The following is a 15,097-nucleotide window of genomic DNA, read 5'->3' as shown; positions in this document are numbered from 1 at the left end:
GCCCTAGACGTCGTTCCCGTCTCGGCCTTCTGACGGCCCTAGACGCCGCCCGACGCCCGTCACCTCATCGCCCGCAGCGAGGCCCTAGACGCCGTCGACGCCCGTCGCCTCCGTCAGTCCCGAGACCGACGCCCGTGCCTCCACGACTTGGCGTCTTCGACCGCCGTCTGCCTCCTTGGTTTTGTGGCGCAAACCAAGAAACCCGCCTTCCGTCGCCGCTTGCGCCCTCGATCCAGGAGTGGATGCCACAGCTGCCACCCGGTCCGAGCTCCGGTCCCAGTTGCCCTTCACCGCCGTCCACCGCACGGTCCATCGGCCACAGCACCTCCACGGCAGCTCCCCGTCGACACTCAACGCCTGTGTACCTGCAATCCAAAGACCAAGCACACGATCACACCGCACGGTTGACAATTCACTCATCACAAGCAGGATAGAGTACTCAACATTCCTCATATATTGATGGATGACAATATGGTGCCAAAAATTACAGATTTTGGTACATTGAGACTCTTTGGCCAACAACAGTCTCGGATTATCACTGAGAATCGCGAGGGGACACTGTGAGCTAATCTCTTAAGACTTACACTGCTATCTACTCCAAATCTGATTGCATTACCTTCACTACTCCAGCACCCCTCATCACCGCCGGTTCGTAAGGAGTATCACCAACGGTTCAGGAGGCGTTGGATTTATGTCGTTGGTGATAGCGGGGCCATCACCGCCGGTTCCAGAACTGTTGGTGATGTGCACCCATCACCGCCGGTTCGTATCTGGAACCGTTGGTGATGGAGACATCAACACCGCCGGTTGAAGACACGAACCGGCGGTGAAGATCTTTTTCCCATCAAAAAAAATATTTTCATATAATAATATTGCATCATTTGTACAACATATATAATATATAATTATAGCAGCAGAATTCAACCATATGAGCTCATACATCGAGATTATTGCCCAAACATAAGTTAAAGGTGAATGGATAAATCTGACTCATCACATTTTATTAGCCAATTATATTCCACACAAATTCTAGTATCAGTACTTGCTGAAGTTGACATGGAATGGGATATGAATTAGTACAGTTCTTGGTTTGAAAGAAATAATATAGACATAAACATCTGAAAGAAGCAGACAATAGACATGTTTTCAGTTTCTGCCATTCACCAGGAAAATATATAGCTTATTCTACATTAAACATGCATGTCTGGCATATTCTACCATATAATTTGATCAAGCTAGCTAATGCTTGGTTCCACCCTATAATCATGACATTTTAATGTCCAAACAATAAAAAACAATTAACTTCTCTAGCTGCACCAACCTTTCTCAGCAAATCCATCAGCATTTGAAGGTAGGAAGTAAAAATTAAAAAAAAACATAGTGAACTGAATGCCTCATGCAGAAAGGCTTATGCAGTGACTGTCCCAAAACGGCACAAGGTAGCAAATGAGTACACCTATATAGTGTATTTGAAGTATATTTGCATTTCTCTTCATAGAAACAACACTTGTCCCAAAAGAGCACCAGGATATTTGCATTTCTGTGCAGAAAAACAACAGTTCTCCAATTCAGTTTAGCAATTGGTACAGAACATCCTAGTTTTCAATGCACATCTCAAATTAATCTATAGAGAAAAGTCAAATGTTGCACGAGAACTCCAAGTCCCAATATTCAAATATATGAGTATATGACCCATCTATGTACCTGTCAAATACTGTACTCGATAGATGTCCCTCAGCAAGTTCTTTTTCCATCTTTTCATCCCAGAATTGAGTCCCTGCCTGCAGAGGTATGGAATGAGTCCATGAGAGTGTTATAATGTGTGATGTCTATATGAAGGGCATAATAAGGTGATAAAGGCAAAAGGAAATGGAGGCATAGCTGACAAAATTACACTGCTACATTGGATAATAGACAAAATGCCAAGCCCGATTGATAGATTGCCCAGGATTGAAATTAACAATGGATATACCTGTCCCTGAATGCCCATTCGCAATGCCACAAATGGATCCAAAATGACTCCTCGTATCGGGCAACCCATTAGATAGGCTACACATGAGTTCAATTTAGTAAGGAACATTGCCAACATTGAATCTCTGAAGTCAGATAAATCACAAATTACACGTTGACAAACTTATATAGTAAAAACTACTATCATGAAAGGGGCAGCATATATAAATTGTGACAAGAATGCCAAATTGCGATCACTAATAGACTAGCCAAATTGTTGCTCCGATCAGTTCTTTCCTTGCATTGCTGGCTCAAGAACAGCTCTCTAAACAGGTTGTACAGGTTGCAAAATAGAAGACAAGGTTCAAATATCAATTCAGTACTGATTTATAGCAAACAGCTTTGCCTCATGTATGAGATCCATGAAATTGCGAGGAATTAATTTATTATTGGTAATTTATCACCTAACCACAAACGAACACTGGTAATTCTAATGTTTCATCCGATCACCATGCCAAGATGAATTTGCCGCATTACAAAAGCAGTTGAATTTGGATCAACGTAAACATAATAAATAACCAATTAAAGCAAATGGAAGAATTTTGTTATAATTGAACGGTTTTCCCATTGGTGCTTGTTAATTAAACATCGATGTCATCTGTATGGATTGTGTCCGCGGAGAACAGGACAAGCAGATTGGTACACGGTAGTTACTATCCAATCAAACCACTAGCGTAAAAGAATCTAATCGAGTTTTCGCAGCAAATAGATTATTCTAGAATCCACTTCGACCAGAAGAACGGTGAAGATCCACCGCTCCTCGTACCTGAATGGGGAACAGCTTGGTGATGCCCTTCTTGGCGAGCCTATCGACGATCTTGGACGAGATCCCCAGCTTGGCAATCTCCAGACCCTGGTCCGCCGCGCCACCGGCGCTGGCGGCCCTCTTGTCCTCCTCGTAGAACGACCCCACCTCGGCCGCCGCGAACTCCGCCCGCGCCGCCGCGCCCGCGGGCCCCGTCTCCCGGAACCCCAGCCGCGACGGGTACGAGTGGAACCACGACGCCGCCAACGCGGCGGGCGCCGGCAGCCGCGGGGCCACCGCCCCCATCGCCGCCGACTGCTGCTGGAGCAGCGCGGCCGCGAGCGCGGACACGGCACGCCGCCGGAGTGGCGCCGCGCGGCGGAGGGCGGCGTACATGGCTGCTGCTGTGCTTGCTTCTGCTGCTGCGGCGCCGGACCTCGCGCGGCAGGAAGGCGGGGCAAGTCCGCATCTCTGCAGCTCCATGACTCGGCGAAGGAGAAGCTACTGGGGAGGGGATCTAAGGGAGGAGAGGGAGGCTGCTGAAGAGAGAGGATCTGAGAACACAGAACACGGTAGAGGATTAGATAGCGAGAGGACGGGCCGGGGATGGTGGGAAAATATCTACGACGGGTCATCACCGCCGGCTCGTGTTACCAGCCGGCGGTGATGCCCGTAAATCTTATCACCGCCAGTTCGTAATATGAACCGGCGGTGATGAGTGTACATCACCGTCGGGTTTATTTAGAACCGGTAGTGATAGACTATCACCGCTGGTTTAAACTAAACCGTTGGTGATGAGCTGTTTGCAATGACCATATGTGTAGTAGTGAACAATGCGTGCAAAATCAAAACAAACCTGTGACAACAGATCAAACACAGGCAAGTTAAAGATACACAGGGTTAACCAAAGGTTAAAATTATTCATAAAGGTTGATGCCAACCTTGTGCAGAGAACCATCCCCATAGCAGAGGATAGAACAAGCAGCAGAAACAAATGGCATGTTACAAGCCCATCAACATACAAGGTCCCATCTGCAAGACACTTGTTAACTAGTTTAATCAGTGAAGTGGCAAATGGACGCCATCTTACATCGCCTGTCAGATCAACCAGCACGCCAGGTCCATTCTTAGGTTGGCAACTGGCTGGGAGCTCACTATAAGGCCCAGGTGAGTCTAATATATTTGAGAAGGATCCACAGAGGCATTTAACTAAACACCTTCCAGGTGGCACACCACTAGGACTCTCATCATGCATTGATGCCACATATAGTAGATCTGTTGGATTGGACAAGCTCAAGTTTCAGCCTTTCTGCATGACCCATAATTTAAAGATTAAGAGCACAAAGCAAAACACATACCTTCTACTGTGACCATAGCATCCAGGAAGAACTGTCTGTAGGCTTCTCGGTCACCTGTGCGAAGAATGGAGAGCAGATTCCAAACTGCACTGAATATAAGCTCATGGCTCGACCTGCAACAGTGAAGAAACAGCATACATGTAAATGACAGGTGGGGATGTCTAACAGGTGGAATCTGCTGGTGTTTTAAGGAACATAGCCCCTGTTTTAAGCAAGCTAAAGACCATCATTCAGCTTACAGCGCAGCTGATGGCACACATACCCATCAGGACAGTGACAGCACTCCCCTCTTATCACGTTACAAGTTCTGGAACACACAACCACTAGTACAATCAAGAATAGGAAGCAAAACACCTACAATGTAACCGGCAGCTTCTCCACAGCTCAGATCATCCTGGACGAGTTCTAAAGTAATACGCATTTCCCTCAAAAACAAAATCAATACACATGTAGGTAGCCACACTAAAGACTAGTTAGTGTCCACGCCCACATTATCAGCTAAATTTATCACATGTCTGGATGGGAAACAAATGAGTATGGAATCAAATGGACAATGTATGGAAGTTGCAACACCACTGCACACACCCGAACCGGATAAATGTATCTAAATTTTAGCGAAAAAGATGTACAGCCCACGTGGTCCCAATCAAATTACACATTCATACCGCATTCTATTCCAGGATGAAAGGAAACACAAATATTAGGAGTGATTGGACTAGGGTTTTGTGGAGGGAAGATGGGGGAGAAGGCAGGTACCTGAAATCGGGCTCGGCGAGGAAGGGGAGGATGCGGCCGTGTAGGCGACCAGCTTGAGCAACGGGTCAGCTCAAATGAATGTTGAGTGAGGGAGGGGGGCGGCGCACGAACCTTTGGGGGAAGGGATGATGTAGTCGCGGAGGAGGTTGGGGAGGACCTCGCGGAGCTTGACCTCGAGGTGCGCGGAGCCCGGGGCGGAGCCGGCGGAGGCGGTGGTGGAGGAGGCGATGAGCTCGCGGAGCTCGTGGATGTAGGTGAAGTGGCTGGCCATGGCCGGCAATCGCCACCGCCGCCGGAGCGGAAAAAAAATACCGGAGAGAGAGAGAGAGGGGGATGGGAGAATGAAAAAAAAAGGTGGACAACACATCACCGTCGGGTCATATTACAACCCGGCGGTGATGCTTACGTATCACCGCCGGTTCGTAATACGACCCGGCGGTGATGTTGACGTAAGCATCACCGCCGGGTTCATTTGGAACCGACGGTGATAGTCTATCACCGCCGGTTCGAAACAAACCGGCGGTGATGGGGCGTTGGCAATGATATATTCTGTAGTAGTGCTTGTTATAATGCAGTGGATACATGGCACCAGAATACTTGAGGAATGGGTTGATAACAACTAAGTCAGACATATTCAGTTTGGGCGTTATAATCATAGAATGATTGACGGGATACAGGAACTATCCCCAGAATAGTGAAGCATCTCTCGTACATGTACGCTTCATTGAGAATGTGAGATGAACAAGATCAGCTTGGTGTAACTTTTATTTATTTATTAAAAAAATGCTCATACAATTACTATTGCATACTCATTAGGTGGTTGAGGAATGGAGGAACAGGGTGAAAAAGATGCAGAAATGCATACCCGTGGAAATATGCAGTCAACAAGTAAAAGAATGCATCAAGATAGGACTAAGATGTGTTGAGACTGACCCGGAGAAAAGACCTGCTGCATCGGATATAATCACAACACTTAATGCAACAAAGAATGAGGACAAGAGCTCTGGCGTGGACAAAGGGCCACGAGTGGAAGAGGTAATCATACATGAAGCTACTTTTATTAGATTACCATGTTTAGTTGTTCACAACGCTTGCATCATTACGGGCGACACCAGTTGTTTTGCTTTCAGCGGGCCGGCTCGAGCAGGTTCTTCAATATAGTGAAGATGATGGTGACGCCACCGGCGCTGTCATCGAGGCGGCCAGCGTCCGTGCTGCCGTACAAGACGGCGAACGTGCAATAAGCTGCGGCAGGGGCAGTTCGGCACCACCTACCAGTGCGTGGACAAGGCCGACGGCGCCGAGTACGCATGCAAGTCCATCCCCAAGCGCAATTTCCTTAGCCAGGACTACAAGGACGTCTACCGCGAGATCCAGATCATGCACCACCTCTCCGACCACCCCAATGTCATCCGCATCCACGGCGCCTATGAGGACGCGCACTTCGTGCACATCATCATGGAGCTCTGTGCCGGTGGCGACCTCTTCGACCCCATTGTCACCAAGGGCCACTACAGCGAGCGCAAGGCAGCAAAGCTCATAAAGACGATTGTGGGGATGGTGGAGGGGTGCTACTCGCTTGGTGTCATGCACCGGGACCTCAAGCCGGAGAACTTTCTATTTGCCGGCACCTCTGAGGACGCCCCGCTCAAGGCCATTGACTTTGGGCTCTCCATGTTCTACAAGCCTGGTATGCTGATTCCTTTGCTTTACATTGCTATAGGCCAACTATTGCTGTTTATTGTTGCTATTTGGAGTGCTGATGCAAATTATTAGGCTAATTGCTGTGTTAGAATGATATATATTAGTTTGTTGAAACAATGATACTTGATGCCATGTCAGTCCGATGGATTTGGCATTAGTGCTTCTGCACGTTGTTCGTTTTGATGGAATGAGAATGCAATGATAGGACATTGGCGCATTGCTATGATTATCTGGCAAGAATTGTAGGAGAATAAATCAAAACCGGTTGAAGCTCCTAGTTTCATTTTGGAATGGGAGTGAGTTACTGAAATTGTTGGTAGAAGTTTTCAAGATGCCAGCTGAGGTTAGGAGATGACGTAGAACCATAATGTAGACTTTATATATACTACCTCCCCTATAGATGATCTGGTTGTTGTATTGTTCTTAATGTAGTGCATGATGATTTATGAGTTTTATTTTTATGTTTTTGGTACAATGGTACTTGCATTCAAAATTGTACACAGTTTGACTCTTGTGCTGCTAGGATGTTCTCTGTATCCCTTGGGCTAAGTTTATTGATGATATGTTTCGAAAAAAAGTTTATTGATGATGCAAGCTGTCTTTTCCATTTCCTCAGGTGACAAATTCAGCGATGTTGTTGGGAGCCCTTACTATGTTGCACCAGAGGTACTACAGAAATGCTATGGTCCAAAAGCTGATGTATGGAGCGCAGGGTGATTCTGTACATTTTGCTTTGTGGTGTCCCCCCATTTTGGGCAGGTAAAGTATTTGCCATTTTTTAAGAATTAGTATTTGTCATTCAAACCTGTTTGACTATGCAAATTCATACCTTTTCCGTTATCGAAAATTAATTCTCCTCAGAAACTGAAGCTGGAATCTTCAGACAGATTCTGAGAGGCAAACTTGATTTTGAATCTGAACCCTGGCCAAGTATCTCTGATAGTGCTAAGGATCTGGTCTGTAATATGCTTACTCGAGATCCTAAAAAGAGATTCAGTGCTCATGAGGTTCTCTGTAAGTACACTCACCCCTCATCTCTCTCATGTAGTTGAGGTGTAGTTCTGTAGGTATATGTCCTGTGTTGCTGCCACATGGCCCATAGGAAATGCAAACTCATAATGGTGGTGTCTTTGTTAGGTCATCCATGGATTGTTGATGATGCTGTGGCACCTGATAGGCCTATTGATTCTGCTGTTTTGTCAAGGTTGAAGCATTTTTCGGCAATTAACAAGCTCAAGAAGATGGCATTAAGGGTATAGATTACTTATCTCCCTATTTGATGTCATAGCTGATTCTGCATCTTTAAGTTCCACTTTATGTTTTGTTTATGCTACATTAATGCCCTAATAATTAATGCTCCATATAAGTTACTGTTGGTCCAGTGATAAAGCCCCCCCTCTCCCCCACTCTAATACCTGGGTTTTAGGGTCGGAGTGGCTAGAGGGGGTGGTCTAAGTTGGTACCAGAGCCAGGTCCCGGGTTCGAAACCCACCGGCCACACATTCTTCCGCTGCGCGATTTCCCTGCGGGGTTTGCTGAGCCCAGCAACCAGCAGCCACAGGCGCGGCGCGGCGCGGCGCGGCTCGCTCACCATAGGGGGAATGTTGGTCCAATGATAAAGCCCCCCTCTCCCCCACTCTAATACCTGGGTTTTAGGGTCAGAGTGGCTAGAGGGGGTGGTCTAAGTGTTACTGCTAACTATACCTTTATTTCTTGAAACGCCAAAGCCAAACTCCACATGACTATTTTCCACCCAGTTAATCTTACTGTTAACTGTAGTGGTTCCTGAATTGCGATCCCTACGAAGGTGGCTCTTCTAAATGTAATTCTAGTAGAGGGTTGCGGGATGAATAGTCATATCATACCTCTTGACGTTCTGTCCTGATGACTATTGAGTATTGACACCCCGGCTTTCTTTTCTGTGTCACAATGCTCCCTAGTTCCATCCAGATTTTAGAAAATATGCAGTAATGTTTTTGTTCAGGTTCATATTGTCGAAGCAGAACATTGGATGTCAGATATGATGTTTTGGAATATCTGCTCTCATTTTGGCTGGGAATTAACTACAAAAAAAATTCATAATCTTGACGCTTAATGCTTTACACAATGTCTCTATTGCTCAATACACTGCACAACTTGCAGTGGTCATCTTAAAAATATTAATACTGTAGGAATTCAATATGCAGGTTATTGCTGAAAGCCTGTCTGAGGAAGAGATTGGAGGCCTCAAGGAGCTGTTCAAAATGATTGATACAAACAATAGTGGTACTATAACATTTGATGAGCTGAAAGATGGCTTGAAAAGGGCAGGCTCAGAATTAACAGTGAACGAAATCCAGGCTCTAATGGAAGCAGTAAGCGTTTATTCAATCTCTACTTGTTCAATCATAATCTTTGCAGTTATGTTCTGCCTGTTTACACATTTGTAATTTGTTTCAGGCTGATATTGACAACAGCGGTACAATTGACTACATTGAATTCATTGCAGCTACGTTGCACATGAATAAGCTGGAGAAGGAGGAAAACCTTGTTTTAGCATTTTTCATTTTTTTGACAACGATGGAAATGGCTTTATAACCATTGATGAGCTATCACAAGCATGCCGTGAATTTGGTCTTGATGATGTTCACCTTGAGCATATGATTAAAGATATTGACCAGAACAATGTTAGTCCATTTTATGTCTACTCTCTTCATCTCCATTTTTTAGTCGCATTCATAAATCTTGGTTTTGATCGTTCGGCAGTTAATTTCTATATGATTTTTTAGGATGGGCAAATTGACCACAGCGAGTTCACAGCAATGATGAGGAAGGGCAATACTGTCAGGCACTGCAATAATCATTCAGTTCGTCAGTATCTTCAGTCGAGCGAGCAAGTGGAAGCCGGCGCTCAAGCATACCGCTTCATCGACTTAACGCCCACCGCAAGATCTCCATCCAATGGTCTGCGACAATGGGTGATGAGCTACAACCATTAAGACGATTCTTTTGTGTTCTGAATGAACTGTAATAAGCAGCTAAGCATGTGTTTACTTAGACCATTAATGTAATTACCCGCCCACTGTTAAAAGGCGCAGGAAGGAGGGTAGTTGGGTCTTATCATGGAAGAACTCGTTTCTAGGCTAGGGTTGTAGCTGTAGGCGCCGCCACACTGACGGCCAGGAGATCAGACCTCCTCTTGTATAGATACTGAATCTTCAGATTGCAGTTGCTCCTAGCTTAATTTTGCTTGCTGGTTCTTCTTTTCCATTGATCAATTGTAGTATAGTTGATAGGATTAGTTCGTTCGTCACAATTGGTATCCAGAGCCAGCTATCCTTGGCCAAATTCTTCTGTTCCAGAGCCAGAGTTCCGGATCAAGTCCGATCGGCACGGTGGATTCGTGGTTTCGACTCACTCGTGTAAAATCCCATCCATCCCACCCCGATCCGTGAACACCACCCCCACTTTTCCCTTCAAATTATCGGGAGATTCAGCTGAGGCGAGGGTTGCAGGACTTTGTTCTTGCTTAAAATTTCGGGAGCCGATAAGCTGCTTCAGACCGAGGAGGCGTGGACGGGGGGTTACTCTGTGGAGAAGGTTTCAAGGCGAGTCCTTGTGTAAAATTCTATATCCACATCCGTAACCCAGGCGGCGATAGACGATTCTTGCAGATCCACAAGGGGAGAGCTTGTCTCAAACCGTATCGGTAAGAAGGAGAAGCTGACTACCCCAAAAGATGGAGAATTGGAAGAGTATGCCACCGCTGATGAAGTGAATGGAATTCGTCACACTCTTGATTCCTTCATGAAGACTCAGGAACAACGCACTGCTGCAATGGAAAATACCTTGGACAAGATACTAGGCAAAATTGACAAACTATTCTGCACAGATACTTCCCCAGTGGTAGAAGACAAAGGCTCCAATGTTAAGAGTAAGCCAACTGTTCACACCAACAAATCTCTGCATTTTGGCCCACCCCAGCAACCAAATACCACTCATTTCTACACCCCTCCTGGTTCTACAAGAGCACAGTTTGTTCATGCCAGTGACAATGGTCTGTCCACCACAGCTCCTGAGATGATTACCCTCGATTATGATTTGCATGATTGCCCATGGACAGATTTGGAACTAGAAGCATTTTATGAGTTAGCCAACAGAGATATGACTCCTCTGCATAATCAATCTGCTACCTTACCACAAAAGCAATCACACCCATTTTTTAGTACATCTGCACCAAACCTCCACACCATTCCACAACAAAATTTCAATCCTGTTCAGCAGCATTTTCATTTTCAAATGCAGTTTCAGCAAAAGGTAGTGGCCAAAGGACCTAAATTATCATTCCTTGAGTTTGAGGGCACTGACCCTGATGGCTGGATAAGAAAAGCTGAGAAACTTTTTGAACTTGTGGCTGTCCCATCTGAAGACAAAGTCAAAGTTGCAGTCATGTACATGAAGGGCAAGGCTGAGTACTGGTGAAGAGGTACTGGGTGTAATCCATCTACACTACCATGGCATCATTTCTACAGACTGTTGGAGGATAGATTCCTGGAATTTCAACAGTTGAGATCATTGGCTAATTTCTCAACCTCAAACAGAGAACATCTGTCCCAGAATATATAGATAAATTTGAAGAATTTATTGGCTTGGTCAAAAGAAACAACCCATCCTTGCAAGAAGAGTACTTTGTGTCCAGTTTCATTGCAGGGCTGAAAGACTATATCCAGCACCACCTCCAATGGCACAAACCAACCTCATTAACTCAACCTTTCTGGTTTGCTAGAAGATTGGAACAGGCTACCTATCAACCCAAGAGATACACTGTATTTCCACAAGTGCCCAAGCCAGTGAAACAATGGAACAAGGGCCAAAAACCAACTGAGTCAAAAGATGATACTAATCCTACCATAGCAGATCTTAGAGCTGCTGGTAAATGTTTCAAATGTAGGGAGCCTTGAATTCCTGGTCACACTAAAGTTTGTAAAGGCAAGCATACCTTTTCAATGATTCTTGTTGAGAATACAAAGGGTAAAGAGAAAGATGCAGTTGTTGATGATACAACTCAATCAGATGATGGTGAATACTTTGATGCTTCAACCATTCCTGTAGCACAAGTATCTATGCATGCTTTGTGTGGCTCCACTTCTCATGCTACTGTATTTACCCTGAAATCACAGTTTGGCCATAGCATTGATAGATACCTGAAGTGACATTTCCTTCATCAATGCTAAATTTGCTACACGCCACAAGTTCCATATTTTGGCTACTTCTCCCTTACAGGTAGCAACAACAAATGGTTCAACAATGCTCAGTGAAACATCATGTTCTGCTTGCTCTTATTCCATTCAGGGCCATGAATTCATCTCTGATTTCAGACTATTGGAGTTGAAAGGATATGACATTATTTTGGGAGCTGATTGGCTTTTGGTTCACAGCCCAGTGGGCTTGAACTTGAAAACAAGGGAATTCACTATCACTAAGTATGGTAGCTCACTACTCACCTTTCAGGATGAATCCATTCCACCCAAACACTTGTTAATTGGGCCTAAGAAGTTGTATCAGTTATTGAAAAAAAACAAGCCTGCTCATCTGTCATTGTGCTCTCCACCACAAATTCTAGCAATGATGTTGAACCCACTAAAGATGTTCCACCAGCTATTTCCACTGTTTTACAGGAATTTGCTGACATCTTTCAAGAGCCTATAGAGCTTTCACCACAAAGAGAAGTGGATCACCCTATCGGGTTAATTAAAGAGAGGTAGCTCCTCCTCGCTCGTCCGCGTTTCGCGGCTTGCGGTGCCCCTGCTTCTCGCCACGTCATGTACAGGGGCGTAAGATGGATGGGTCTGGTGTTGCTGTAGGAACTGGGTTGCTCCATGCTCCCAGACCATAATGCACCACGTCACGGTTGCTGGCGCATGCTTTTAGCCCATCTGTTATTTTCATGGGCCGATTCTAGCCAGCTGCCTCGAACGAACCACAGCACTCACGGAGCATTCAAGTGTAAAAAATTAGCGGCTGCATACCTCACCTGACATATCTCAGTTTATGTGCATGTACTCCAACTAAAAAAATTTGTATTTCACAAACTAATTATCTAAATCAAATTATGATTGCACCGTAGTGATCTTTGTGTTAAGACTTTCAAAACTAGATCACACTTGCCTACGTTTGAAAAATATTATTTAAAATATTTTTTGCTCTAAAACATTTTTTAGAATATTTTTCTTAGAATATGAAATTTTATTTTTGGAATAATTTATTTTATCTTTAAACAATCTTTCTACGATGACCATTTTTACATCTCCTTAGTAACAACACAATCAAAATATTGTTGTCTTTCTAAAACAATTTTTAATTTATTTTTAGAACATCTTTTATGATGCAAGTTCATGGGTGCACATCCAGCGGGCCACGATGGACCGACCTCCTGCGGCGACGATGGTTGCTGTCGTGCGTGTTATGTATAGACGCCCCGCTAAAAAGTAACTAAAGTCTGGAGTCTGCTGGATTCATTCACTAGCGAAGTCAGTTGGATCAAGAGAGCTGGCAATTCTGCAACAAAGATAGAAAAGACTATCGTAAGAAAAGATCGACCTTATAAGCATAAATTTGTTTTCTTCAACATGTCAAGTAATACCATGGTAACTAACATGTTTATTTTTCAGGTTTCACTACTCCTCTAACAAGAAAATCATCAATAAGCTACTGCTTGATAAAGACATTGGAAGCAAAGCTCGTGGTTGTGAACATGGCATTTCCAAATCTAGGTATCTCCTTGCTACAAACTGCAAATAAAATAGATAGACCGACTAGATCATGGCTGCACTTGATCGTAAAGCATTATCTTTATTAGTCGTCACCGAGTTGGACATTTGGTATATCATAGTATCTATAAAATTGATAGTGCATATATCATTTATACTAATGTAAGCATCTTCCTCTACTTAGCAATGCAAAAATATATCTGATATTGCATATTGCTTTCCTATTTACATATCGTCCTGCTTATATAATTTGCCTACCTAGACAACAGCCTTCCTCTCAAGTTGAATGTCAACATAGAATTTCTAATAATTCTTTACATGTGCCTCTTTATTGTTTTATATCTTTCTCTTCCAAATTGTGAGTATATGTGAGAGACATAGCCATAGGTACCATAGAGATGCTTCTTATCACTTTAATTTTTTTCAGCATCAGATCCTCATTCAAATATGGCTGCCTCCTCAAAATATTAGATTTATTGTAAACTCTTCGTGCGGCTATTAACAAGCTCTATAGCAACTAACTATCGTTCCTATATTTACAGTTCCAAATGACGATGCTTAGAAGGAAGAAGGGGAGCAGCTTATTTTATGTTTACACAGTTCCAACCATGCCTTGATCTGCATCTGATGCCCTGCTGCTTGGTGCTATATATATTTAGGCATTTTATATGAAGGGCAGGCCTGGTGCAGTTGGTTGAGCGCTTGCTCACCGAAGTGCCAGGCCGTGGGTTCAAGCGGCCTCCCCGCAGTTTACTGTGGGGGTAAGGCTTGCCCGTATATTTCCCTTCCCCAGACCCCACTCGAGTGGGAGCCTCTGGGGGTCTGCCCTTTATAACTTGGTGTTTTCAACATCAGTGAAACTCTTTTGGATACCGGATGACTACAAAGTGTGTTATCTCCTCCTTTTAATATCTTAGTACTCCACTCTTATTTGGATCAGTATTCTAAGTTACCTGTTAAAATGTTTGGTAGCTACTAATACTGATTGTTAAATATAATTTATGGTTTTCACAGCACCTATGAGCTGCAGATCCCATTCAATCAACAATATTAATATTATCCGCTCAAAAAAACAATATTAATATTATTAGAATATTTGCATGGGATATTGGATACTGTATGCAACTCGTGATCGGGCGCGCAAGCGCGCATTATGTTCTAGTTGTGTTGATGGACAGTACTAAGGTGGTGACTCAAAGATCCTATAGATTGCCCTTTCACCAAAAGAATGCTTTGGAGGAATTAATTCAGCACATGTTGGCATCTCACATGATTAGACCCAGCTTAAGCCCATACTCCTCTCCAGTCATCATGGTCAAGAAAAAAGATGGAACTTGGAGGCTTTGTGTTGATTACATGCAACTAAATTCAAACACTGTGAAAAACAAGTACCCCATCCCAATCATTGAAGATTTGTTGGATGAATTACATGGAGCACAACTATTTTCCAAAATAGACTTGAGATCTGGATATCACCAGATAAGAATGAAGCAGAAAGACATCGAGAAAACAACCTTCTCTACACATTTGGGTCATTTTGATGTTATAATAATGCCATTTGGATTAACTAATGCCCCAGCCACATTTCAGTCTCTCATGAACTCAGTTCTCTCTCAGTACCTGAGAAAGTTTGCTCTAGTCTTTTTTGATGATATATTGATATACAGTTCAACATTATCTGATCATGTGAATCATTTAAGGGATGTTTTAGAGGCTCTCAGGAGTAACAAACTGTATGCCGAGCTGAGCAAATGTTCTTTTGCAAAATAGGAAAT

At 44.0% G+C, this 15,097-nt stretch overlaps 1 protein-coding gene, 1 long non-coding RNA gene and 1 pseudogene across 6 annotated transcripts; 1 reads left to right on the top strand and 2 right to left on the bottom strand.

Annotated features, from left to right (window-relative positions):
• Positions 1-856: 856 nt before the first annotated feature.
• On the bottom strand, positions 857-3,405 carry LOC120685766 (DEAD-box ATP-dependent RNA helicase 9-like). 5 transcript variants are annotated; one of them, XM_039967852.1, is made up of 4 exons: positions 2,777-3,405; positions 1,973-2,049; positions 1,705-1,777; positions 857-1,339 (listed from the first exon to the last, which is right to left on the bottom strand). In XM_039967852.1, exons 1-4 carry the CDS (start codon positions 3,388-3,390, stop codon positions 1,327-1,329), a joined length of 777 nt encoding a protein of 258 aa, XP_039823786.1. In that variant the 5' UTR covers positions 3,391-3,405; the 3' UTR covers positions 857-1,326. The 5 variants fall into 5 exon arrangements, with proteins under 5 accessions (XP_039823786.1, XP_039823785.1, XP_039823788.1 ...); XM_039967851.1 differs by lacking the exon at positions 857-1,339 and adding an exon at positions 1,348-1,540; XM_039967854.1 differs by lacking the exon at positions 857-1,339 and adding an exon at positions 1,382-1,540 and having other exon boundaries at positions 1,705-1,781; positions 2,777-3,382.
• A 366-nt stretch (positions 3,406-3,771) lies between these two features.
• Positions 3,772-4,908, bottom strand: LOC120685769. Its single transcript, XR_005679727.1, has 3 exons — positions 4,870-4,908; positions 4,114-4,226; positions 3,772-4,030 (listed from the first exon to the last, which is right to left on the bottom strand). It is a non-coding gene; the product is annotated as an uncharacterized LOC120685769 (long non-coding RNA).
• A 1,096-nt stretch (positions 4,909-6,004) lies between these two features.
• Positions 6,005-9,820, top strand: LOC120685763 (annotated as a pseudogene).
• Positions 9,821-15,097: the final 5,277 nt, after the last annotated feature.

The sequence above is a fragment of the Panicum virgatum genome, chromosome 8N (genome assembly GCF_016808335.1).
Source record: "Panicum virgatum strain AP13 chromosome 8N, P.virgatum_v5, whole genome shotgun sequence".
In the NCBI taxonomy this organism is placed as follows: domain Eukaryota; kingdom Viridiplantae; phylum Streptophyta; class Magnoliopsida; order Poales; family Poaceae; genus Panicum; species Panicum virgatum.
Note: the sequence above shows the minus strand (reverse complement) of the source record. Positions and strands in the feature narration are given on the sequence as shown.

Excerpts from the sequence above, each read along its gene's own strand:
- LOC120685766 (XM_039967851.1), bottom strand. The coding sequence starts at position 3,390 with ATGACCCGTCGTAGATATTTTCCCACCATCCCCGGCCCGTCCTCTCGC. Across the intron at positions 1,778-1,972 it reads GAATGGGCATTCAGGGACAG|GGACTCAATTCTGGGATGAA; the intron begins GTATATCCATTG and ends CTCTGCAGGCAG. Across the intron at positions 1,541-1,704 it reads TCGAGTACAGTATTTGACAG|AAATGCAAATATCCTGGTGC; the intron begins GTACATAGATGG and ends TTTTCTGCACAG.